Source organism: Falco biarmicus, chromosome 14, assembly GCF_023638135.1.
Source record: "Falco biarmicus isolate bFalBia1 chromosome 14, bFalBia1.pri, whole genome shotgun sequence".
NCBI lineage: Eukaryota > Metazoa > Chordata > Aves > Falconiformes > Falconidae > Falco > Falco biarmicus.
Window position 1 is genome coordinate 429,191 of NC_079301.1, and position 26,977 is coordinate 456,167.

Sequence of the window (26,977 nt, forward strand, 5' to 3'; positions counted from 1 at the left end):
AGGGCGGGGCCTCCGGCGCGGGGAGCCCGCTGATTGGTGCACGACCCCTGGCCCCGCCCCCTCGCCGCCCGGCCCGGCGACTGCGAGCGTGACTGTTGTTGTGCTCCCCGGGGAGCGCGGCCCCGTGACACCGCCGGGCGCCCTTAAAGGGGCCGCCGCGCGACGCCGCGCCTGCTGTGTCCCTGGGGAGAGCCCGCGTCCCGCCCTAGCCGCCCCGTCGGTAGGTGCCGGCACCCACGTGCCGCAGCTCCGGCACTGCCCCGCGCTGCCAGGGCTCACCGTACCGGGGGGCTGAGTCCCCGCCCGGGCAGGCCACGGGGCGCTGAGCTCGGGGCTAGGCCGGGCAGGCGCGCGCCGTGGGAGGCCCTGGTGGGTGTCTCGCGGCCCGGGCTTCGTGTGCGCGGCCTGCAGGTGTGTGGCGGGGCGGCCCAGTCCCCGCGGGCGGTGGGGGTGGGCGCCGGGCCCTGGAGCGGGGGCGCATGGGGCTGGGGTGTCGCCGGGCCCTGGAGCGGGGGCGCCCGGGGCGGGGTCGCCCGGGGCGGGCGGGGGGGGGGTGGGCGGTGCTGGGCCCTGGAGTGGGGGCGACCGGGGCGGGGGCAGCGGGCGGGGCCGCGCCGGCCCTTTCTGCAGCCCAGACTTTGTCCCCCGGGCACCTGTGCGTCCCGGCCCTGCAGCTCCCGCGCCGGGGATGCCCGCCGGCTGCGGCCCCGCTCGGCAAGTGAGGGGAAAGACGGGCAGGGGGCCGGGTGAGGGGGGGGGGGGGCAGGTGCGGGGGAGGACGGGCAGGGGGCCGGGTGAGGTGGGGCAGGTGGGGGGCCGTGCTTTCCCCCCCCCCCCAGCACTTTGCTCCCCTCTTTCTTGGGCAGTGGTTCGCCTGGAGTCAGGGGTCGGGCAAGAACCCGCCCCTCAGCCTGTCTGCCTTGGTAACATGGAAGCTGGTTAGTCAAAGGAACTATTAAGCCGTGTAAAAAAAATATATATATATGTATTAAAAAAGCCCAACAGGGAGGAACTAAGTTCTGAGAGGGTGGCACTGAGGGGTTTTGTGGGCCTGGAGGGGTGGTCAGAGGTGGGGTCTCCTGTTGGTCCCTTGTGTCTCACTCATTTGCATCTTCCCCGTCCTGCAGCGCTGCTTTCGCAATTCCTGTGCTGGCAGTGAATCGGCAAAGGCGAGTCTTGGGAGTGAGGATTCTGCTATAGAGTACTAAGGTTCAGGGACGAATGTAGTACAGAGTTTGGGGTTTGGGTTTTTTCCTTTTTTTCCTTAATCAAGCCATATATTTCTTGATGATGTCCCTTCCAACCCTGACCATTCTGTGATATTTCAAAGAAAAACTGACTTTTTGGAAAATAATTTAAACTTGATTTCCTTCATCTTGCACTAGTAGAGTAACTAAATGGCGTTAGTCTGTGAAGAGAATGTGTGAGTGGGATTAGTCTAGCCTGTTGAGCCTTCCTTGAGTGATGTTTTGCCGTTCCCTAAAATTGCTGCAGAGGTACATGTAATGTTGTGATCCACCTCTAGCCTGAGGTCCGGACAGGAACTTTTGTAAAGCCTCCATAAGGCTGTCCCAAAGACTTCTTTTCAACACCAGAGCATGTTCACAAGGCATTTAGATTGCCATGACTTCTGGTTTTGTCTGATTTATCTAATTTGTCTCAGTAGGCAGTTTTCACAACCAACTTTAAGATTCACTGTTCGCCCTTGGTATAAAGTCTAAGCTTTGTCCTTTTCTAGGATTTGGTGTTGCTTACAAAACCTGTCAATGTAAGAGAACATAAAGATTAGCCTGCACTGACCCCCAGGGCTCAGCGGCAACCAGTCCCTGAGGCTGGGTGTGCTTTCCCTGGAAAACTGCTCCTATGTACTTTGACCTACGTTGACAAGAAGGCTGCTGCTTCAGCTGAGTTGGAAGCATCCCTGTGGCCCTTCCCAGCAGGGTGTGTGCTGGCAGGATGGGAGGTTTCAGGCTGAGGGCTGGTGCCACTGGCTCTGTCTTTCATCATTGCTCTCACCGCTGCCGTTTGCTAGTATGGTGTGTGTGTGCGAAAGATCATGAGCACAGCTCTCCCACTCGTTCTGTGCCAATAAAGAGGTCGCAAAGCATGGAGTTTGGTCTGTGCAGGTATTTCACCTCTCTGAACAGCACTGGTTCCTGGAGCAGCGGTAGTGGGGAATGAGGTTGGTGAGGTTAGCAGACAGTGTGTAGCAGCAGGATAGAGCAAGCACTGCCATCATCACTGCTCTGTAGTGCGCTGCATGGGAGGGGGCTGTTCTGTGCCTGAGCCGCTTCAGGTGTGCGACAGGTCCTTCTGAAGGGCTTGCTGCTGGAGCAGGGCTATACTGTGCTGATGGATCAAAACCATCGTGGATTTAGAGAGATCCCTACAGCCCCTTTTTGAGAAAGGAGGGAAAAAAGGTTTTTCCAAGTTGAGAGTTGCTGTGTCTCAACTTCTCAATTTAATGACTGGAATAAGTAAATACTTTATTACTATAGCTTCTGAGGATAGTACAGCATGTTTGGAAGGTACTTAGTCCAAGTGCCTTTTGGTCTTAGTACAGGTGCCTTTTCTGCTAACATAGTGCTTGCTGTGAATCTGCTGACCTTGTCTCCTACGGTGTGAAAGCTTACTGAATGAGCAGTATCTTCTTAGTGCTATGAAGCAAAGCATTTGGAAGACAACTACAGACAAAACCAAAGGTTAATTAAACTGTTACGAGATAAGGATGTTTTGTATTGGGGGCTGATTAGCAAGGCATTATCTTCACCCACCTTGTGCATTAATTTTGTTATGGGAGTGATTTCTTTCTTGGATATTTGAATAATGATCCCAATAGGACTTCTACCTAATTTCTTCAGACCCTCTCAGAATGTCCAGTACCTTCAAACCATTTGGTCATATTCTACTTGTGTTTCATTACCTTTGTTGTTCTGTTCTCCCAAATAGGTGTAACCTCCAAAAGTGCCTTCACTTCAGGTTACGATGGGATTGTTTTGGTTGTTGCTGCTTTACATCCATGTGCTGCGACCCTTGTTTGCTGGAGGTGTCACCCGAGTCTATTACCTGGGGATCCATGAGGTGGACTGGAACTATGCTCCAACAGGAAAGAACGTACTCTCTAACCAGAGCATTGCACATAACCTGTATGTTTAGTTCTGTCGGAGTTGAATCTGGTACTGGCTTAAAATAGGAATTTTGTGAGTAATTTCATGCAAGTATTCTGAGGCATCTAAGCAAGTGAGAGACGTGATCTGATAGATGCCTGATCTTTGAGCTTAATATTTAATTTGTTTTATGATAGGAACATAGGAACTGTATCAATGGGAAAATAAATGGTCAGTTTAGTGGAGCATCCAGTGCCTGTACTCGAGAGAGAAGTACCAATGCTCTGTAATAGAACAGATTGTGCAATACACTGCCCTGGGGTTTCATTTTTCTTAGTTCCAGCTGGTGATTAGCTGGTGTATCCTGGGGCATGATGACTTTTTGCCTTGATGTAAATGACTTTACAGAGCTGGCTTGTTTTTGTTTAAATGGAATTTTCTGCTGGAAATTTTAGGGGTTGTTTGAAAAATGTTTTGTGGGGTTTTTTTTTGCAAAAGTAAATCTGGAAACTGCAATAATTACTTTGAGTCACTACAAAAACAGGTTTTGGTTTTAGGTTTCAAAATGCCAAACCTTTTTCTTTGGTGGCTGTTGTTTGGTTGTTTTTATATAGCTTTCCAAAGCCTTTTAAAGGCATTTGTGCTTCTCCCTGCCACCCCTACTTGCTGCCCCCCAAATTTTCTCTCTGGCAAATAACCTGTATTTCTTGACCTGTTCTTAGTCATTTACCTCTTTGTAATAAATAACACTTGGATTTATACATACCTTTCAGAAACAGCGCAGCAGGAGTAGGAAGGGTTCACAGAAAAACATCAAGGTCTGTCAATTTAGTGTGGAAAAGTTAGTTCTCTGAAGCTGCTGAATAGACTTAAATTAGTTCACAGAAAAGGAAACCCCCCAGAATTCAAGATTAATGAAGATGTTATCACTGACTCCTGCAGTGATAACAAATGCCGTTGGGTTTTGTTTGCTGTATCTCATAATACATGAAGAGAAGGAAATTAAATTCAAGGCTATTAAACTTAAAAGCAATTTAAAAGCTGTTCTGTCACAGCAAACAATTAGCTAATGAGATTTATTTGTACAATGATTGTAGAAACCAAATTGCTAGCAATAAGAAAAAGTTGTGATGGTGATATGAATGACAGAGATAGTAAAAATGCTTGAAGTTTTTTTTGGGGGAAGAAATGGACTATGTGGGATGGAAAAAGAGGCACATCTATAAAATGAAGTATGAATTATCTGTGCATTCTTGCCTAATAGTGGCTGCAGGGATTGTATAGCTAGAGCCCAGCCCTTCGCGATTTTGAATGGCAAGGGCAATGCTTAATATTTTGGTCTTCACTTTTCATCTTCTGGCGGTACGCGCTTAGTTTGCCTGTTTCAGGGCTACTTGTATTACTGTGCAGTGATTGACAGTAATGGGCAAGTAGGAGGAGTAACCTCAGCTCTCATTTAGCTGGTCCCACTCATGCCTGGACCATGATTCATCTCTTTATCTGTTAAGAATTAGTCATAAAGAGCAAATACGCTCATGAGTTGAACTTTAGTACCTGTATGAGGTTTTAACTCTGGAAGCTGGTTATGTGCTGGGTACGTGCCTGCCTGACTTGTCTGCTATTTTACAAGTAACTCAGAATCTGTTAAGTGAAAAATCATCTTTTAGACTGTGAATTCTGGCCAGAGAGCTCAGGAGATCTGCCCCCCCCCCCGTGCCTCTTGTGATTTAGTTGTGAATGCCATGAAGGTGTTGAAGTAAGTTTCTAAAAGCCTAATGAAGGCTGAAGCTGGCACGAGAAGGGCTTCGGTCTTCCCTGTGACAACCACATGTGAATGTCAGGGAGGCACCATCCTTCCCATTCCTTGTTTGCAAGGAATGGCACAGTTCAGGGGTGCACTTTGTTTATTTGTGGAGAACTGGGGATGGGGCTGTGCGTGGCAGCAGGTGTCTGGCCATACTTGTGGCTGTGGTCCCAGGCGTTACCCAAGGTGGTAACATGCTGATGTCTCCCTGTTGTTTCACATGCTTGGAAGGCAGACAAGCCTAATGGCTGGTACTGCCTGTTTCTCAAGAGGGCTGTGCTACCTGTGTCACAGCAGCCAGAGGAGTGGGAGGAGAAAGTTCATGACTTAAAGCATGCTAGGGTAGAGCACAGATGGTCCTCTGTACTGCCAAAGCCTTTGGGCTTACCTGGAAAAGCTGTGTGTTGTTGTCACTCTACTGTGTTATTGACCAGCTGTTTTATATAATGTATGACTCATGGTGTCTCTCCCTTTTCTGAATTTAACAGCAGGGCCTCAACATTCCTCCATCCTGGGAAAGACAGGGTGGGAAGCACATACAAGAAATCTGTCTATAAGCAACACACAGACTCCACGTACACCACTGAGATTCCCAAACCTGGCTGGCTGGGGTTCCTTGGGCCCATCATCCGAGCAGAAGTGGGGGATACCATTAAAGTACACTTAAAAAATTTTGCTAGTCGACCGTATACAATCCATCCTCATGGTGTTTTCTATGAAAAGGACTCTGAAGGTAAATGAGCCACTGCCATAAAGGAGACAATTTTTTCTTGATGGGAGCTTAGGAGTATATGCACTGTAAAGCCACAGACTTGGTTAGCCGAAAGCTTTCCAGCAACTGCATTTAGGTGTTTAGTGAAGTCAGCTGATGTTGGGTTGGCAGGTTCACAGCTCTGGGAGTAGTCTTCTGACCTGGGCAATATGATACACACCCCAGATTTCTTGATTTTTAGAAGAACCTCCAAAGCTTGCTAGTGGGAGAGAGGTGCAGGAGGAAGAGAGCTATATTCATTTTTTGAAGTGCTGTAGTAGAAGTCATGAATGTGATGAGCTTCAGGGAGTTCACAAGAATGGTGAAGTATGAGATCAAAGAACTGCTGTTTGAAGCAACCCAAGAGAGCTGACAGTTGTAGAGAGCTGACTGTGGCACACTGCAGAGCTGAAGGCAAAGTAGCAATAGGCAGAATGGGAATCATCTTTCTGACTTTGTGCTGAACTATTTACTGGGCAGGTTGCCTTATAATGGCTCTGTGCCTCAGTTTCTCTTTGAGGGAATGATGATTAAATACTATTTCAGCCTTGGGATGGTGAATCTCACTTTGAAATTTGCTACCCAAGTGTATATGTGCAGTGCTCTGAGTGAGAGCAGCTCAGTATAAGATTATGTGTGTGGGCATCTCTGCTTTTGTTGAATGGATGTTGTGATTGCTCAATTGTTCTAGGATCCCTGTATCCTGATATGTCCCCCCAGGATCAGAAGAAGGATGATGCTGTTTTCCCAGGAGGGAGTTACACTTATACTTGGACTGTCCCTAAAGATCACAGCCCAACTGCTGATGACCCAAACTGCTTGACTTGGATTTACCACTCTCACATTGATGCACCAAAGGACATTGCATCTGGATTAATTGGGCCATTACTTACATGTAAAAAAGGTAAAAACTCCAAATAGAAAGCAGCTGAGGGCTGCAGTTTCATACTGTGAAGATTTTGTGGTGACTTGGAACAAGGATAGGATAAGATACTCTGGTGGGCAGTTCCCAGCTTCAGGGGAAAATGCAGCCCTCAGTACCTGTGTTCTGGTTGTTATGTTGTCTTTATCCCTTAGTGGCTGGGCAGGTGGGCTTGTAGGCATCTTGATTTGAGAGCTGTCTGAATCCATATTAAAAGCAGGAATCTTGTCCAAGACCTAGTTTGTGTATTTAAAAAAAAAAAAATGGGGGACTGTTTGATTTCAGCAGGAGTAAGAACACTGAAGGTGTTGCAGTTCATCCATGCAGCAGCAGAAATGCTTGGGAGTGAGAAATGTATTAGCAGGGATATATTAGAGAAGTGAGTTTGCTAGAACTCTGCAGTGAGCTGTGCTAAGGATGGTGGGGAAAGCATCTGTCTCTAACTTGTGTGGTAAGAGTGACTCTTCTATTGGTGTGTTGAGCCCTTGACTGATGTCTGATTTTCTGCATAGGTGAGTATTCATTTGTCTTTTTCACCCTAGGAATACTGACTGGCAGTTCTCAGAGGCGCCAGGATGTGGACATTGATTTCTTTCTGATGTTCAGTGTGGTGGATGAGAACCTAAGCTGGTACCTGGATGAGAACATAGCATCATTCTGCACAGATCCGGGCTCTGTAGACAAAGAAGATGAGGAATTCCAAGACAGCAACAAAATGCATGGTCAGTGTCACCTTTGTGAAGCTGCTGACTCTGCCCAGACACTCCAGGGGTGTCTGTGGTCTGGTATCTTGAAATGTGCATTCTGCTGTTGTGTGGGTAAACGGGAGATAGCAAGCTCTGAGATCACATGCTAAACTGTGTCACAGGGACAGTGCAACAACTCCAGAAAGAAGTGTAAACCACAATAAATCTTTGGCTTGAGTGAGACTTGGTTAAGTTGCTTGGAGATTTTGAATACACTTAATTTTGGGAGTGAATTGTGGAGCTGGGCTCTCCAGAACAAGAGAAGGAGGATTTCTGGTTAGGTCTATCCTCCAAATGTATCTGTACTCTGAAAGGCTCTTTTCTAATCTCTGATTTTGACTTGCTTGATTTTGCAGCTATTAATGGTTATGTGTTTGGGAACCTCCCTGAGGTGACGATGTGTGCTGGGGATTATGTTTCATGGCATCTCTTTGGGATGGGCAATGAAATTGATGTCCATACAGCCTACTTCCATGGAGAAACACTCAATATTCGAGGCCATAGGACAGATGTGGCCAGCCTCTTCCCAGCCACTTTTGTTACAGCAGACATGATCCCCAGTAATCCCGGGAGATGGCTACTGAGCTGTCAGATCAATGATCACATCCAAGGTAAGGCAGAGGCTGGAGTATGTCCTGCACCCTGCAGCTTCCCCCCCCCCGCCCCCCCAGTGTGGTCCTGTGATGTACAGTGTGTTAGGGGACAGTGCCTTGGGCAGCATTCCCACTAAAAACATCCTTAGGTGAATGGAGGGATATGTCTTTATAAATTGCGGTGGACTGATTATTAATGTGCAGGCCAGGCTTACTGGGGATGACTTGCACCATTGTGTGATGTTCCACGTTGATAGGTGGTGAAGACAGTAAGTTTGGTACAGCTGAAAGCTAGGATGAGGCAGTGCCTGAAGAGCTCTAGTCCCTCTGAGAGGCACTTGTATGGTACATCTGAGAGTAGCAGAAGGCTCTGTTTGCTTTCTGTCCATACTTCCGTAGCATCCAATATGCAAGGTAAGTGGCTCTGCTCACTAATGCAAAAAACTCCTTGCTGGGGAAACCACCCAATTCCCTTCTCCCAGCTGTGTGCCTTTTGAGACAACAGAGGAGAAACAGCCAGTCTGTGATAGAAAAGGAAGGTGGGACTGTGTTCATTGCCTAGCCAGACTGGCTGCGAGGTGTTAAGCATGTGTCTTTTGCCATGTCTTGGATAGCTGGGATGGGGGCACTCTATGAAGTCCGGCCCTGTTCTCGACAAGCTCCAGCATCCACCCTGGAAGGGAGAGTTCGGAAATACTACATAGCTGCAAAGGAAGTGCAGTGGGACTATGGACCTTCAGGGCTCGACCAAAGCAGTGGGAAACTGCTGAGTGAGGCAGGCAGGTAAGCCAGCAGTTGATGGGCTAGGGCAGTATTTGGGGGGCTGCTATGGAAAATATGGAATTTCTTTCTTGCCAAAATACATGCCTGCAGTTCACATGGAGTACATTCCATGGGAAGGTGGATCGCTCCTGGAAGCATGGGCTGTTGTAGGTAGGCTGTACCAAGAGCAGTACTAGGTACCTCAAGGGACTTCATGTGGAAGCATGCTGTGTTTTGTAGTCTCAGCCACAGATGCGAGGAGTCCCAGCTTATGTAGAACATGAGCTGCCACACTTGTCACCACGTTTCATTTCTGCTTGCTGTGCCTGAGCTAGGAACAGATCCATATGATTGATGAACCATTAAGAAAGCACATCTTGCAGAAGACACAGGGTGGCAGAGCTAGCCTGCAGATACTCTTCAGTGTAGCTTTGCTGCAGCAAGCAATTTCTAGGAAATCAGATGTAGTGACCTGGATGACAACCTTCCATCCCACATGTCAGATGGTTGTGATAGTACTTGGTGAGTGGTTTCCCCATTCAGATTTTGAGTAACTGAAACAAAGGTGTTCCTCTCCCTCCATTCCTTTCCCTGGGAAGCTGTTGGGAGAGGATATGCCTCTTTCAGATGGGGAAGTAGAAATGCAGAGAGGTTAATTTACTGAAAGTCATGCAGCAACTCTCTTGCAGACCTTAGAACTGAAAGCTCCTTAGACCAGTGAGCTGGCCTTGTAACTAAACTTCCTTTCCTGCAAGGCATATTACATTTGTCTGTATGTTTGGAGAGGGTGGTAGCAGAGGAAATAAATCTCTCTTTCCAGCTGTTGTGTGGGGTTTTCTTTCAGTTATGATTGCAGTTGTCGCCTGGCCTCTGAACTGTGTTTAAGCACTGCCTTTTGCTTTACTGCACTGTTGTTCAGTGCCCTCTTTTGCACATCTTCTATAGAAATGCTGTTCAGACCAGTGCCATCAAACCTGGCTGTTTCAGCTGGGAGAGGGCTGCATGTCAGAAGCGCTCCCTGAACACACGGGTCGATGAGCCTGTGGGATGAAAAAGCTTCAGAGACAAGCTGTGCTTTTTCCAAACCAGAGATGCTGTCCTTGTCTGAAAAGCTGCTTGATTTGGAGATGTTGCTGGCACTGCTGAAGGGGAGGGGTGTGGGGAAGGGAGCAGGAGAATAACAGGACTGATTTTCATAGAAATGACCTGATATTTGCTTTTTGCATTTAGACCTGCTGAGCAGTTTTTCAAGCGTAGCACTTACCGAATTGGGGGAGTCTATTGGAAGGCAAAGTACGTGGAGTATACTGATGAGAGCTTCCGTGAGGAAAAGCAGCAATCAGAAGAGGAGAAGCACCTTGGGATACTTGGTAGGAATCATCCAGTAACACAAATCCTCTTTCAGTGTCAGTGAGAACAGTGCTAATGTCAGGAGTGCCAGACAGCTGTAACTGTCCTCTCGTTTTGTGGTGCAGTGAGTGGCACAGGAGGTGTTTTGCAGCAGTTACACCCAAAGGTGAGGGAGCAGACTGAGGATGTGGAAAGGTAGCATAGAACCACTATTCTGCCAGGGCAGTTTTCAGAGGTTGGTAGTAAGGGCTGAGGGACATAGTGTCTTATTTGTAAATAGAGCTAAATGGCCAGTAGTAGCCCCTGGTTATGTCTTTTTGACTGAACATCTTCAAGGCATGCAACAAACCCCACTTTCTCACAGAAAGCTTCATCCTCTAAGCAGCTGCTTGCTTTATTATAGCTAACAGGGAAGGTGGTGAAGGAGAATGAAAGAAGAAAACGGGGAGTCTGCAGAGGCAAACAAATTGTGTGTGAAGGCTGTGATGTGCATGTTAGAGGCATATAGGTGTGGTCCAATTTCCTTGCATCAGCAGTGACTAATAACTTAATAACACCAGAAATTAGCAACAACTATTCCAGCAGAGGCCACAGAAGGGAGAGAGCATGTGGAGTAAAATACAGACTGGGAGATGGGGGAGAGAGTAGCAGAGAAAAGTGAAAAAGAAGTATAAGAAGCTAAATAAAAGTTAAATGGTGGAGTTTGCATAGGAGAGATGCAGCACAATGAGCTGACAGCATCCTGCTGGACCTTGGGAGTCGGGGGGCGGGGTGGATAAAAGGGTTAGTGTTGCCAGGAATAGCCACATTCTTACAGAAAAACAGGTGACTGAGGGAAAACTTAGATATGACTTTGCAGAAAGAAATTATAGGTATTTTCTACTGACAAACAAACCACTGAAGGATTAATTGATTAAAACCCCTGGTCAGATAAACAAGTTACATCTGTTGGAGTTACATGGATTCATTTGAACTGGCTGATTAAAGCAGACTTGGTGAAGTGGTTGGGGTGTCTAGAAGAGATATGAGGCTCTGGAACAGGGAGCTGCTGAATGTGATGTGGCATGGTGTGGACAGCCCATGCTGCATGGGCATGCACTGGTGGCTTATGCTGCCCATTCTTGCCCTAAACTACACAAAGCTATACTGTGGGGAAGGCTGGGTAGTCGGCTGTTAGCATTGTTGTTTTTCTTCATGAGGCTGTTAGACACACCAGCTGTGGGCACCTTACTGTCCATCACCCTGCAGCTCGCCCCTGCAGCCTGCCCTGTGCTCTCCCTCGCAGTGGCTGGCTGCAGTGCTGCCCAAAGTCCTGTGTGCTTACCAGCCACTGTGGGTAGCCCATCCAGGCCACCAACCACCCAGCAGGTTGCTTGCCTTTTGTTCTCAGTCTGTTGGTTTTACAGCCTACATCAGTTGCCCAAGGTGTTTAATGAACAGTGGGGATGGAGTTTGGGCCATCCAGGATGGGAGAGATGGGGAAGAAGAAGAGGGAGCCTCATTGGTGCAACAGTTGCAGTGGGATTGCCCTGTGGTAGACCAGTGGGCTAATGGGGTCCCTCTGAACTGTGAGGAGCAGTCCAGCCCTAAGTCTTAATTGCTGGAGCTGAGAGGGACATGGCTCCAGGCCAGAGAGGTGATCCCTCTCCTGCAGTGGAAGGAGAGTGGTACATTAACAAAGGGCTCAGCTTGGGGTTCCCCTGAGGAATTGGGGTGCCAGGCAAAAGAGATGTTAAGCCCCGAGGTAGCAGTTGCTGGGGTGCAGGGCTGGGGGACACCATGGTTACCTGTGGCTTTCAGGTGCTCTCCACTGGGGAACCTGAGCATGTGGAGGCACATCAAGAGTGTGGCCAAGAAGGCCAACGGCATCCTGGCTTGTATCCAAAATAGGTGACCAGCAGGATGAGGGCAGTGACCATACCCCTGTGCCTGGCACTGGGGGGGCCACCCCGTGAATGTGGGGTTCAGTTCTGGGCCCCCCCACTACAGGACAGAAACTGAGGGGCTGGAGTGTGTCCAGCCATGGGCATGGAGCTGGGGAAGGGGCTGGGCACAGTCTGGTGGAGAGCCCCTGGAGGTGCTCAGCCTGGAGAAACAGGGCTCGGGGGGGGACCCCATTGCTCTGCAGCTGCCTGAGGGGGCTGGAGCTGGGCTGGGGGTTGGTCTCTTCTCCCAGGGAACAAGTGACAGGACAAGAGGAAACTGCCTTATGTTGCGCCAGGGAAGGTTTAGATTGGGTATCAGGAGAAATTTCTTCACTGAAAGGGTTGTCAAGCACTGGAACAGGCTGCCCACGGAGAGGGTGGAATCACCATCCCTGGAAGTGCTTAAACACATAGATGAGGCACCTAGGGACATGGTTTAGTGATGGATTTGGCCATGCTGGTTTAATGGTTGGACCTGATGATCTCAAAAGTCTTTTCCAACCTAAATGATGTGCATATCCAGGCATGGGTCTGCTGGTTTAGCTAAGCAGCAGCATGGCTTTCCTCATCCCCTCTCATGGCTGTTGGGAGTGGGCTGTGGGCCCGGGGGTCTGCAGGCTGGTGGGAACTGACTGGCTTATTAAAGACTCATGGCTCCTTTCTGGCTGGCTGCGGCCGTGGCCTACAGACAGTGGTGGGCTTTAGGGCATCCTGCACCCCTCTTTATGTGCCTGCCTGAGGCACACGCCTTCAACCTGAGGCCCCCTCAGCCTTTGTGAGAGACACAGCCCTTTCCTGAGGGCATTTCAGCACATCTGGCCATTTTGTTACTCCTGTGAAGGTCTGAAGCCTCTGCTGCCACAAATCCAAAGCTTTCAGTTGATTCTGCTCAGCGCCCTGCTCCCACTGTCAGGGCTGAGTGGCTGTCGGCAGTGCTGGCACTTCCCCCTCTCCTGTGTCTTAGGCTCCCCCCGGCTTTGGTGGTTTGCCTGGTCGTCTGGGGAGTTGCTCTGTGGCTGACGTGCTCTCTCCTATTTGTGCAGGTCCAGTGATCAAAGCTGAAGTTGGAGACACCATCCTGGTGACGTTTGTTAACAAAGCCTCCTGGCCTTTCAGCATCCAGCCTCATGGAGTGTACTATGGGAAGGCGTGGGAAGGGATGCGGTACCATGATGGTTTGTGGCTCCTTTTTATTGAGTGATTCAATGCTCATGCTGGTGGAGGAGCTCCATGGCCCCTGCTGCAGCCAGGAAAGACTGGATGTGCTCAGGAGCTGGGTGGAAGCCAGACTGCTCCTATGAGCTGCCTGAGGCCCCACTGATGGAGACCTTCCACTGAATCAGTGCCCAGGGAGCGTGCTGGAGGGTGCTGTTTTTCAGATGAAAATTGTAAAACAAAGCTCAGACCATTTCTAGCTTTTGTAGACCCCATGAACAGAGGAATGTGCCCTGTGCACTCCATGTGCTTCCAACATTCATCTCGCCAGGTGCAGCTGGATCTGCTGTGCTATTTCCCATTGCCATGCCCATCTCTGCCATGGCACTGGGGGATTTTACTGAGGGCAGCGTGTGCCTTATAAACACACCCACATCACACTTCAAAGATGCCAGTAGTCTAGTGACATGAATGAAGTAAAGCCCAGTATGAATGCAGCTTGTGAGAAGACGTAACCAAGTTTGCACAGAGACCTTGAGAATAACCATGCCAACCTCTGTTTTAAAGGTCTGTCCCAGAATGGAGTTTCTGTTGCGCCACTACACAATTTCACATACCGCTGGACTGTGCCGAAGCATGTTGGGCCCACGTCCAGTGACCCTCCCTGCTTGACCTGGATGTACAGCTCAGCTGCAAATCCCATCAAAGACCCCAGTTCGGGCTTAGTAGGGCCTCTGGTCATCTGCAAGCCCGGCACTTTGGACAGCAACGGCAAACAGGTAAAAGTTTTCCCGCCACACTTTTATCAGGTTCTTTGCTTTCTTGTAGAGAAAGGAAGCATCAGGAAAACGTTAGGGAACCTGATGAGAAAAACGTACGATAGCATGAGTGTGGGAGAGTCGAATCAAAGCCACGAGGCAGGTTAACATCAGGACAGCTGGTGCGCGGGTCTCATGGGGAAGGCTGGTGGTCTGGGCTCCCAGGGGCTGCCCTTTAAAATGGTTTCTGGGCTCAGCTTTAAAACTCTAACTTGACTGAACAGCCGTATCTAGGGTGTGACTTTTATAGGTTGCTTTTGTCCTGAGACTTGGATAGCAGGCTGCTTTCAGATGCATGTGGAATATTAAATGCAGTCTTGAAAACATTGGAAAGACATTTTCACTTACGGGTGGTTTGCTTGAGTGGTACAGTGCTTTGAGGCTTGGGAGAACCTCATTTCTCCTGCAAGATCAGTTCATTTTCAAGCAGAGTTGGCTACAAAAAAGCATGTGAAAATGCATGTCAGTCTTTATGCTTTTGATGAAAGAGAGGTGAAATCTGAAGGGCAGCCAGAGCTTCCTCCTGGACTTTCACTCAGGGATAGTCTACTCATGGCGGTAAGTCTAGGGAAGACAGTAAATTAATATGCTGGGGAAGTGGAAGACAGATTAGTAGAGCCTTATTGTGAAAGACAGTGGGCGGCAGAAAAACAGCCTGCTGCCATCCTGGCTAGCCTGTGGTATGGATCAGGGAGTGGCTGACAGCTGAAAACAGCTGCCAGGAGAACCTCCCTGGAGTTTACTTACAGTGGTGGCACAATGTGGCTAAATTAAGAGTGCAGAAGAGATCAGCATGTTACACAGGGCAGAAATGTGAGCAGAGAGGATCCTGAATATACACAGGCCACTCTGTGAAGGAGCTGTGATAATTAAACACTTGCAGATATTGAAAGGATGTAAACAAAACAGGAAGACTTGTTGGTAAAGGTAGGATGGGGGAAAAAATTACCTGGGGCAGCAATTCTGACTGCAGTTTGAGGCAACCCTTTTAATGAATGCTTAACTGGGAGAGGTGCACAGCCACTCCTTGTGCACCCAAGTGCTGTGGGCTGGGAGTGGCTTAGCCCTCACTGCAGGCTGTCATCCTGGGCACAGCTGAGGAAGCTGATGCCAGAGCAAGAGTCTGGACAGCACCAGTGATCTTCTAGTGGGAAACACACCAGGCTTTGGAATGTGTTTCTTAAGAGAATTAACATTCTCAAGGATTTAGGCTAACAAAAAAATTCCCAATCCAGGCCTGTGATAGGAGAAAGAAGGGTGGAACACAGTCATCAGCCTGTCTCGTGGGCTGGGCTCTGATCTCAGCTCTGGCTTGGACAGGCGGTGAAACCTGCACCTTAGCGTAGGGGTGGTGAGGGAAGGAGGCAATGATTTCATATCCTTGACTGGATTTTGATCACTTTACTCATGAAATATCATGGAACAAAAACCACAAGTGGTGCCTCTCATGGAACAAAAGAGGAACATTCAACATGAGTAAAAGAATGGAGCCCTGGCCTTCAGTGAGTCAAGTTTTAAGATAAAGGGGAACATGAGAACTGGGCAAAATAGATTTAACTGTAAGGATAGTTAACTGGTGCATTTTAAAAATTAACAGCCATCATTGTAATTATAGAAAGGGATCGACAAAGAATTTTACCTTCTCTTCAGCGTGTTTGATGAGAACCTCAGCTGGTATTTAAATGCAAACATAAGGTACTATTTGAGGATGGAAGAGACTTCTGTGAAAAAGGATGATGGCTTCGAGGAATCAAACAGGATGCATGGTATGGCCTGATGCTGTTCTGCATATAGCAGGAATGCACCTGCAGGACATGGGGCAGTTTTTCACCTAAAGATTGAGCTGGGAAGCTGGAATGGCTGTGTTGTATTGGCCTGAAATCTGGTGAGGCTGGGGGCAGTGGCTGGGGTGTGGGATGGATGTGGGACAAGAAGCGCAGCTGTCTCAGGAAGCATGTTCTGAGTATATTCGGGGGTGAATTACAAGCAAGCTGCATCTCCACTGACAGGCCTGCCCTGTCAAAATGTATGCGCAAAATGAATCTCTTGGCTGGTGCCTACCTGCAGAGAGTTAATTGTTCTCTCCTTTGCAGCTATCAATGGACTCATGTTTGGTAACTTGCCTGGGCTGAATGTGTGTGAAGGAGACAATGTGTCCTGGCACCTTCTGGGCTTGGGCAGTGAAGCAGATGTTCATGGAGCTGTGTTTCAGGGAAATACCCTGCAGATGAATGGGATGCGGACAGATTCAGTAAACCTGTTCCCTCACACATTTGCTACTGCATTCATGCAACCTGATAACAATGGTAAGTGCCTGCACATCTAACGTAGCAGCAGGAAAAGTCTCTCTTTGTAGTATTTGCTCCTGTGGCTGATTCTTAAGCACAGTGTAAACTCTCACTGGGTGAGCTGTGCTTTAACATCCTGTTTGGTCCCATTTACAAGGTCACAGCTCCTATATTTGCATCTGATTCTGGAGAAGAACAGGAGATAAAAGGATACTGTCCCAGACTGATTCTCTCGGCTGACACTTTCTATTAAATATTTGTAGTAACAGCCCCGATGGACATTGCTGCTTGTGACCTATAGAAACATGCAAATATGTATTTTAGAATGAAGTAGCAGACAGTTGCCAGAGCTTAATTCCCCTGTCCATGGCTTGAAGAGATTCATGTTTGACAGGCCCCAGTCTTCCCAGTTTGCAGGACAGGCACACAATACTGTGTCGTCATCACACAATGTGATGGACTGACTCAGCTGCTAGTTGTCTCCTCCCCTTCAGCATTTGCAGGCTAGATCTTTTACTTAATCAGCATCTCAGCAGTGGTAGCACAGTTATATCATTTTATTGGTTTCAAGCTGGTTATTGCAGAAGAAAGACTACAGAGATGGTTTTTGTGTAGGACTTTTTTGTGCTATTCCTGCTTCATTTCTCTTAACAACCCCTTTTAATCTTGGCCTGTGGCAACCAAGCTCCCTAAACAAACGCATAGATACACAAACACACATACTGAAGCCTGCCAAGTCACAAGTGCTGCATGGCAAGCAGCTGTTTCCTAGAACCTTTAACAGTAACCGATTTCCTTGTTTGTGCTGCCTCCCTCAGGGATTTTTGAGATCTACTGCCAGACAAGCAATCACTACCAGGCTGGGATGAGGGAACACTATTCCGTTTCCAAGTGTGGAAAAAGGGCTCCTGCACCTGCCCCTCAGTACAAGAGGGTGCGGACATACTACATTGTGGCAGAGGAGGTGGTGTGGGACTACATGCCTGACCGAAGCTGGGAGAGGGAACGGCACAACCATTCTGCAAAGAGGTAGTGCCCATCTTCTGGGGAAGCCGTTGGCAGAGTTTCTCAGTAGACCTTGGTGAAGCCTATTGGGTATCTTGGCCATCTTGTGACCTGGTGCACATGATCCTGCTGGAGGTGCTGCTGATGGAGCTGCAGCACCACTGTGCCCACCTGTGCAGCCAGGGCAGGTCTCTGGGAAACCCGTTCAACTAGTGAACCCCTGCCACAAGTTAGATGTTTATTCCTCATGAGCTTTTGGGTATCTCAGCACCTATTCTGCATTTCTCAGCTACGCCGATGTATTTTTGAGCAATGAGAACGGACTGCTTGGCTCCAGGTACAAGAAAGCAGTTTACAGGGAGTACACCGACGGTACTTTCCAGACCCCCAAGGACAGGATAAATGGTGATGAACACCTAGGGATACTAGGTAAGGATACGTGCAGAGGGTACATCTTCCACTCACACAGCCGTGGGACTTGGACTGTAGAGCTTCAGTGGCTAAGGGCTGTAATCTGAAGGCCTCCTAGATATTAGGCATCTGGTGTGTTTGCAAGCGAGGAGAAACTTGGACTGTCTTCTATCCACATCTGCCAGCTTTGGAGACAGCAGTGAAGAGAGCCCTGAACACAGCTTGTAGTAAAGGCTGGCTGCTCATGCCTGCCTTTGCACTAGTTTTCTTTTGTCTCAGACAAAGCATTTTTCACGTCTGCATTTCTCTGACTGTAGAACTGCTGATTTCTAGAGGGCAGTCTGAGAGATGTAGGTGAAAATCTGTGAGAGAAATGCTTTTGGGGCAAAAGGAGGCAGGCCTTGGGAAGTGGGGGAGCCCATTATGATGACTGATGGAAGTCTGTGGAGGCACAGCTCTGTTATGAACCCAGGACTATGGTGCAAAGCAGCAAGGCTGAGGCAGTATATGCTCTTCAAAATAGGCTGCAGCTCCGATTTGTGATGCTGTCAGACCAGATTGAATATTACTGTGTTTTGTGAAACCAGCAGCAAGGAATGATCAAGATACGGAGTTTAGCATAGTGGTATTCAGAAATCAAGCCTTAGATGTACTGGGCACAGTTAAAAATGCATAACAACCTTCATTTACCTCATTGTGAAACTCAGTCTGGTTTTCTAACACTTGCTTGAGTTGGGACTGTCCTCCAGTTCTTTTTGTGGGGTAGAGATAAGGTCCAGAAGAGGGAGGGGAACATCATAAATATTATAAGGGAATATATTGTGGTGAGAGGATGTTGAGAGAGAGGTGGGAATATCCTCAGGAGATAAGTTGATGGATTTTGCTTGTCTCAGAGTACATTCTTCCTATCTCAAGGTCCTTTTCTGTGGGCAGAAGTAGGAGATATTCTCAACATTGTGTTTAAGAACAACGCCACTCGGCCCTACTCTGTTCATGCACATGGGGTGCTGGAGAGAGAGGCAGGACAGCTGCAAGTAGCAAACCCTGGTAAGTCACTGGTCTCCAGCTGTATGCCTGTATGGGCTTATGAAGCTAATTTTACCCTGTAGCTAGACTGTTTCCTTAAGTAGGCTTAAAGTACTTGTTTTCTTATGGTAGAGAACTGGAACTTAACAATAACTGGTCTTTCAGGTTCACCATGGTTTTAATGGTATCATTTGTGTGGGAATTGGCAGCCCTGGAAGTTCATACTCGGCTCTGACTTCTAGGATAAGTGTAGCACAAACTTTTCTGTGTGCAGCTTTTTTCTCCTTGACTGAGTGTGGCCTGTCTGCAGGAAGAAGAGAGGTGGTGGCAGTTCACATCTCAGTCAGTCCTTGGTAGCTCTGGGCTGACTGCCCATGGTGGAGGAAGCCTGCCCCTCTTCTTTGGGACCTATGCTTTTTTTGTGATGTGCACAATGGCATGAAAATAGTACAGAATAGGAGGAATGCCAGGATTCTGACTGAAATCATAGCTCTGTTTTACAGAAATTGGCATCTGGACTGTGATTTTTGGTCCCCTTCAACTTGCACAGGCTGTCTAAGCAACAAACAGGTTTTCAGTTGGGCCCTGTCTTTGACACGTATTGCTAATGTGCAAAATATTAATTTTGAAAACAAATTGAATGAGCATCATAGATATACCTCAAAGAGGAAAGATCATCAAGCTCCATCTGTACTGAAGAGGTGGAACTTCCTTGGTCAGGTCCACCTTCAGAGATGGCAGATAAAACAGTTGTGCTGATACCAGATAGTATGTGCATCCTGTGACCCCTCTGCTTTGCTTGTGAAAGGGGAGCTTCCATCCTGCTCTTTGAGTGTTTGGGGAAAGAAGATGCAATGTCTGACGCAAGCAGAATTGAATTTGCACTTTGGAGACAAGGTCTTGTTTTGTCTTGCTTTGCATGCTGCTCAGCAGACCGGCAAGTGTGTGTATCACACTGGTGTTAGTGGTGCTTCTCTGTCGCACAGGCAACATTGTGACCTACCGATGGGAAGTTCCTGAGAGAGCTGGTCCAGGGCCAAATGATTCAGCCTGTGTTCCTTGGATCTACTACTCCACGGTGGACCCAGTAAAGGTAAAATAGAAGTTAGAACCAGAAAAGCCCAATTAGGCCATTTTTAATGCCCTCCAGAAAACAATGTGAGCTGAATATAATTCAGGGATTGGTCCAGCTGAAAGGTAGCAGTCCGACACTCTAATGGGAGAGGAAATCCTCCAGATTTGTGTGGATGTTTGTCCTTATTTTTTCCTAACACAAGCCTTCATAAAACAATTCCACTGTTGCATTGACAATAGCCTTCCTTCAGTTACTTGCAGGATATTGAGAACATCTCCCAGTCAGTCATGGTTTCTACTGGTGAGAGCCATAGGGCTAAACTAGAAAGGCAGAAATTATCCAAAATTCCCAAAATTAGGCCCCACGGATAAAGCAGGAAGATTTGAGCATTGCTAGAATCAGTTGTCATAGCATTGATTTCACAGGGAAACAACCTTGGAGGATCCTGCAATAAACAATCACATTCAACCCAGAGATCCTTCCCTTTTTATCTCAAGTTGCAGATGTTTGCAGATGTTTTTGCAGTCACAGATCCATTCATATTTATGACTTTTGGATTTGCATTCATACAAGCATGTATAGTCTCTGTTCTTGTGCTTTGGTTGCTGATGTTCAAGTGAGAATACTTGCACAGTAGCACCATTTGTTTTAAGAGGGCTGATACAGGGAACAGAAAATACAGTTGCTGAAAGGCAAAGAGCTGCATACAAAAGAGAGGATTAGAAGATCTTTGCCTCAGAGATTATTTTTTTCCTTCATTCTGATTAGGATATGTACAGCGGTCTGATTGGACCCCTGAAGGTCTGCCGGAGAGGGGCACTGCAGTCCAATGGGATCAGAAAGGATGTAAAGAGGGAGTTTGCTCTGCTCTTCCTGGTTTTTGATGAAAATAAGTCTTGGTACTTGGAGGAGAATGTGGAACATTACAGTAAGGGAAATCACAAGGACATCAACCTGCTGGATGACAAATTTGTGGAAAGCAACAAAATGCATGGTAATGCCTTTTAGGTACCTGAGGACCCATTACTCTCTATGCAAAGTTGATGTTGACTCTGTGATGTCTATAAGTAGTCATTCACCCAAAAGCCAGGAGCCTGACTTCTAGTGAATGCCCTCATCCTTTCCTGTTGTCAGTGGCACAAACAGAATTAAGCTGTCTTCTGTTCTCCGTATTGCAGCATGTATGCAGCACAAATCTTTGATCTACAATGAAGGCTAATAGTTATGGCTGTCCCTGTTGGGAGGAATAGCAAGATACAGATTAGAGAGGTTATTCTCGGATGTGTCTGAGTAACTCAGGGCAAGAAATAAAATGTGAAATTAACTTGTCAGATTAATTTCATTGTTTGTGTTGGGACCGTTAGAATATGTTAGATCTCAAATTAATTGGCTGAACTATGTGGCTGCAATACATGGCTCAATTGTTTTAGCTGATTACCAAAAAGCTATTTCTACCATAGGAGGGTGAGCACACTTTTCTAAATTAATATGTTATTTATGATTATTTTTCTCCATACTATTATCTGGATCTATTTAAATATTCTCAGCAGAACAAGTCCCTTGGCAGTTGTGGAGACAAGAATGCGTTGTGTACTGTTATTACTACTGGTTTTGTACAGGTGATATAAAGAATCTCCAGCTGTACTTGTCCATGAAGTTATAATTGTTAACCAATATTATAGCTAGCAAAACCAATGTGCTGAAGTTGAATGCTTGTTTTTGGCTACATGAAGTGCCTATGGCAGATAAGGGAGTAAAACACGGGTGTTGCTGCCCTCAGATCATGTCTCTTTCAGCTTTATTCCCTCTGTTGTCACCAGAGTGTGAAAGCTTCCATGTATGTGCCATTGCAATCAGCTCACTCACTGTTTAGTCCCTTTTCTGCATTTCCTTCTGGCTGTGCTAATTGTGAAATAAAGTCCTGCCATGTAGTGATTTTATCAGTGATCAGAGTGTAATGAGTGCAGCCAGCATGAGACATAGAATGACAGGGTTGCCCTTTGGCAGGATTTACCCGTTTTGATTGTTCAGCAAGGAAATTGTTCAAAGGTTTATGTGTATATAGATATGTATTTCCCTATTGTAGGGCTAAGAAGGCTGGTTTTATGCATCTTGACTTGTAGAAGCAACCACCTGTGCTGACTGACTGCAGGTTTTCATCAAAGGGTAGTTTTTGAGATTTATTTGAGCTGAGCTACAGCATGGCTTGGATGCAAGTCTTTTGCTATCTGTTAACAGAGCGGATAAGCAGTTGAGCTGGAGAGAGACTGGCAAACTTTTGGGGGACTGTCATATGGGGACTGCTGATGCACTGGTGTTGTGTGAGCTTTGTAGCGTCTAATTTGCCCTGCATGTTCTTCCTCTGAGATGGTTCAGCATGTTTACCATTTCAGTAACAGCCTTTTCTACTCTCCCTGTATGTTACTTTCTGCACAGCGATCAATGGGAGGCTTTATGCGAACTTGCCTGGGCTGACCATGTTCCAGGGAGAGTGGGTAAACTGGTACCTGCTGGGATTGGGTCAGGAGGTTGATGTCCACACAGTCCATTTTCATGCTGAGACCTTCATATACAAGGTAAGAATATCCTGCTGCTGATAAAGCAGAGGCTGACCACTGACTCCGATGGACTTGAATTCTTGAATGTCTTTACAGTGCCTTCACCCAGTTAGGAAAGGGATGTGATTTTACACATCCGAATCTGACCCACTGAGCCTCTGTACTGTGCTGTCTAGATTAACCCTTTTTAGGATTAGAGATTACAAGAGTGTGTTTGCTTTCCCAGCTACAGCCCTGGAGCTGCTCTTTGAAATCTTTTTTTTTTTTTTTGAGCTTTAAAAACTGCAGTAGTGGCCTCCAGTGACACTGACAGGATTTTCTTTCTGAAAAGATGCACAGAGCACTGCAGGCTGACAGGCTCCCTTCCCTTTGACAGAACGGGAAAAGCTACAGAGCAGATGTTGTGGATCTGTTCCCTGGGACCTTTGAGATGGTGGAGATGTTGGTTGGGAACCCTGGTACGTGGCTGCTTCACTGTCATGTCTCTGATCATATTCATGCTGGTATGGAGATACTCTTCACAGTCTTGCCTAGACCAGGTAAGGAGCTGTCACTGATTGCTACCATAAAACATCTAACAGCACTTTCTACTACTGCTGCTAAATTCTGAGTGTTTGCATCATACTTACACCTCTTTTACATACTGTAAGTAGCCATTTAATTGAGCAGATAACTACTACTAATTGAAGTTGTTCCCTTTGAATATGGTAATACCTGCAGCTGGAATTAATAACAAATTGGTTTCTGGGGTTTACTTTGCCTACATTATTATTATGAGTTTCATTTTAGCTTGTATCTGAGAAACAATGTTCAGTCATCAGCTAGTAACTTTTCTTACAAAGAATATTACCTGCAATCTAAATGCACATCCTAAGGCTTCTCATTTCACCAGGAAACTTGCTCAGAGGTGAGTGACATTCCATGCTGGGTTTGGCTGCCATGGAGTTAATTTTCTTCTTAGAAGCCCGTATGGTGCTGTATTTTAGATTTGTTACCAAAACAGAATTGATAATAGCAGTGTTTAGCTGTTGGTGAACAGTGCTTGCACAACATCAAGGTCTATGTTTCTCACTTGTGGGTTGGGGTGGGCAAGAGGCAGGGGAGGGACACAGCTGACCTGAACTGACCAAGGGATATTCCATGTCATATAACATCATACTCAGCAATAAAAATAGGGGGGGACTTTTTCCAAAGTAGCTGTCACTCAGGGACTCCCTGGGCGTTGGTCTGCTGGTGGCTACTGATTGCTTTTGCGTCACTTGGGTTTTTTGGGGGTTTTGTTTTGGGTTTGTTCCCCCTTCCCTTCACTTATTAAATTGTTTTTAGCTCAACGCACACGTTTTTTCCTTGCTTTTGCCCTTCTGATTGCCTCCCCCATCCCACTGAGGGGTGAGCGAGCAACCCTGCCAGCCACGTCAGCCCACCACGTGCTCAGAGACTTTGTGCTTTTCTTTGAAAGCCATAAAGGGTTGTGCAGCAGAAGTGGGCCTGCTTTTGAAGCAGGTAATACAAAACCACTCTTGATGTAATGTGGAGAGTGAAAGCATTGACAGGAGAAAAGAAAACCTGCAAACCCTGGAAAACAATGCTGCCTCTGGATCTGATCCTTGCCAAATGTGCCATGTTCTGGACTTTACCTGTTCAGCCCAACACTTTCTCACCCCCTTTTTCTTTCCTTTCAGAGCCAGAGCCTGAAGTCATACACTACAGTGCAGGTACAGTGTGTGTTGCCCTGCTAAATACTGTCTGTGTGTGTGAGGCGGAGGAGGGAGGGAGATCTCTGCTCAGCAGGGTGATTCAGATCTGTAGGAGAAGGGAGGAGCATCAATGCTGCTTACAGCCTCTCCCCTCCCAGGCTGGCCAGCGGGTCAGTCTGAGGCCTGGCTGCCGATGGATAACAGGGAGGGTTCCAGTTTAGTTTCTGTCCTCCAAATGTCTGTGCTCTGATGATAAGAATAAGGAAGCTGCACTTGTTGGGCTTGTTTGACCATGTTAGATGAAAAAGTTTAGTGGTCTTGCATCCTGTTAGATGTGCTATGGATGGATGGAAGGATTCATCTTCAGAGGAGAGTGCAAGCTTAGAAACTGGCAGAGATTCAGAGGGTTTTAAAGGATGGCATTGCAAAGGAGGAGACTTTTCTTCTCCCTTTCAAAACCCAAGGGGCGTCTTAGATTAGTTGTCCTCCCTTCCTGGACTGTCAGTGACTGTGGTTTAAGGAATTTCAACATTCACCATTACTAGTTAAAGGAGCTCAGTTAGCATGCAAACAAGCACATTTGCCTTCTGGTCTGTTCTTGCCCCAAGAAAAGAGCCTAAGCACGTGCCCTGGGTCTTTCAGATATTTTAAAGAACAGATGTGAGAAGATACTTGGTTGAGCAGCATCAAGGAGAAGGGGAGTAATAGATAAGAACCCTTTAAAGTTTTCTGGGGTAAAAGTCAGAATAGTTTATGGTGGTGATCTATTTTCTGATTTTTCATCTTTTTCCACAACTCCTTCAGCTGCTGTGAATAAATCCAGCTGAGCTGATTTCAGAGCCAGCTTGGGCCAGATGAAAAGACAGCCTTACAAGTCTTCAGTCTTTCTCTACTGATACTTTAGTCATTTCCTTCCCTGTGATGTTTTTGTCACTCAAAATGAGTGTAAAGAAGAGTAGGAAATGTCTTGGAGCAGTAGTGACAATATTAAATAATTTGGTTTTATACCACACTCGGGCATCAACCTGTATATGCTTACCAGGCAAAAGCCTTGATGAACAGTTGTTACCTGTGCAAATAGCCACTTCTCTCAAGAGCTTGCTGCTGCCTCTGTGTGGAAATACAAGAGAGCTCAGGATCTTAAGTGACTCGCCACTGGCATGACTGAGCAAGTGCACTCTAAAAAGTGATGATTAGGACAACAGCCATGTGTGGGGAGCTCAGAGCAGCTCTGGTCCAGATGCACATTTTCATCTCCATTCTGTTCCAAGCCCAGCCACTGATTCCTCATACAGCCTCAATTTGCCTTCCTGATTGGGCTGAATACCTGTGAGACATGGTGAGGTCCTGGGATGGAATGGCTCAGGGAAAGAACCATTCATTCTCAAATTTCTGTGTGACCTCAGGGATGAGGATCTGTTACTGCATGGTGGCTGGGTCTCCTTTGACTTGCTTTCATTGCATTAGGTCTTTCTATGACTCCCTTTTTATTTCTTGGAACATTTCAGTTGTGGTATTTCTGGCTTTCATTGGAACTGTCTTTTTGTTTGTTTCTCAGAGTTGCTACCTGAGGATAAGGATGAGTCCCAGAAAATCATGCTTTTTGGAGCTAAGTTGGCTCCAGGGCAGATTGAGGCCACAGTCATCACTCTAGCTGTTGCAGGAATAGTGCTGTTGCTGGTCGCCTGCTTCCTCCTGGGAGTAGTTGTCTATCTCGAGAGACAAAAGAAGTTAAGACGCAATCGGAGGTCCATCCTGGATGACGGATTCAAACTCATGTCTAAAAAGAATTCAGAGCTATAAAAGCCATGTACAAACTTTGGGCTGTGTGCTTGGAGCAGAGGCTGGATTACTGTCTACAGCAAAGATTTGGCGGCGTCATTTCAGTCATACACTGTAATTCTAGAAGTTGACGAGGGAAGGCTGGAGCACTGACCTCTTCATATGTCCTCCTCAGCACCCTGTAAAGGAAAAATCCATCCAGGAAAGATCCAAGGAGCCTTTGAACTGTCTGAAGACAAGTAACAAGAGTAAAAAGGTCCTTCTAAAAATACTCCTGTTCCCTGAGATAGAGGAGATACTTACTCTATTTTCTTCTCTCCAGGAAAAACTCCACTTGGTCTTTCTCAGCAGACTAGCTTAGGCCAGATTCCAGTCTTGCTCCATTGCTAGAGCAGAGTTGGGAATTGTCTCCCAAGAAACTGTGAGCCTTTAAAATCATTAATCTTAAAGGGGAAAGATAATCTTCTCATTTTTGTGAATCAGTTGTGAATACAGAAAAGAAAATGTTATTTTAGATTTGAATTGCTGTTTTTGATGAGTAATAGGACAGACACAAATTCAGGGCTGTACATGTCATGGTGTGAGAGCTCAATCAAGGACCATGACAACGGCTGTTGTTGCCTCACCATCAGCCTTGCTGTGACACATCCTTCTGCTCTCTGCACCCCAGGCAATGTGCTTTGATATTGGACATCTTGTGTCTTGTGCTAGGAGGTTTTCCAAGTGCTGCAGAGTGTCCTCGTAACTTCCCTGCACTGCAGTTCAGTCTGTGTGTGTGAAGGGCTGTACCTCACTCAGCACCTGTGCAGCTCCTTCTGCAACAGGGTCAAGGATGCTGTGGTGATCTGTGGTGTGGTTTGCTCTTTCTTTCAAATAAATTTTATTGAAGTTATCACTAGAGCTGAGCTGTTGCTGTGTTACTGCTGTGAGCCAAGCCAAGGATGCAGTCCTGTGTGAGCTGGAGTTTACCATTGGGACAGAAAAAGGCAGGGACTGCTTCCCCCATCGTGGTGCAATGGCAGTTTTGTCTGGGCAAATGTGGCAACAGTGAAGGAGAAAGCTGAAGTTCAGGTGGAATTCAGCAGTATGGAGCAAATTAGCTGCAGTCTGTGGAGTGTGAGGTAGTGTGGCTTGAGAATGTGGCTTGCTGTAATGAGGGATTGTACTAAGGGGACCCTTGCCTTTTAGATAGCACAGAGTCA

At 47.0% G+C, this 26,977-nt stretch overlaps 1 protein-coding gene across 6 annotated transcripts; it reads left to right on the top strand.

The window, feature by feature from the left end:
• Nucleotides 1-69: 69 nt before the first annotated feature.
• On the top strand, nt 70-26,673 carry HEPH (hephaestin). 6 transcript variants are annotated; one of them, XM_056359310.1, is made up of 21 exons: nt 70-220; nt 2,950-3,146; nt 5,400-5,644; nt 6,354-6,566; nt 7,127-7,306; nt 7,687-7,941; nt 8,538-8,706; nt 9,916-10,055; nt 13,004-13,135; nt 13,683-13,894; nt 15,549-15,699; nt 16,027-16,239; nt 17,040-17,250; nt 17,516-17,655; nt 18,553-18,684; nt 19,650-19,756; nt 20,507-20,732; nt 22,175-22,314; nt 22,673-22,835; nt 23,979-24,011; nt 25,552-26,673. In XM_056359310.1, exons 2-21 carry the CDS (start codon nt 2,986-2,988, stop codon nt 25,794-25,796), a joined length of 3,468 nt encoding a protein of 1,155 aa, XP_056215285.1. In that variant the 5' UTR covers nt 70-220; nt 2,950-2,985; the 3' UTR covers nt 25,797-26,673. The 6 variants fall into 6 exon arrangements, with proteins under 6 accessions (XP_056215285.1, XP_056215287.1, XP_056215289.1 ...); XM_056359312.1 differs by having other exon boundaries at nt 5,403-5,644; XM_056359311.1 differs by having other exon boundaries at nt 84-411.
• The last annotated feature ends 304 nt before the right edge of the window (nt 26,674-26,977 follow it).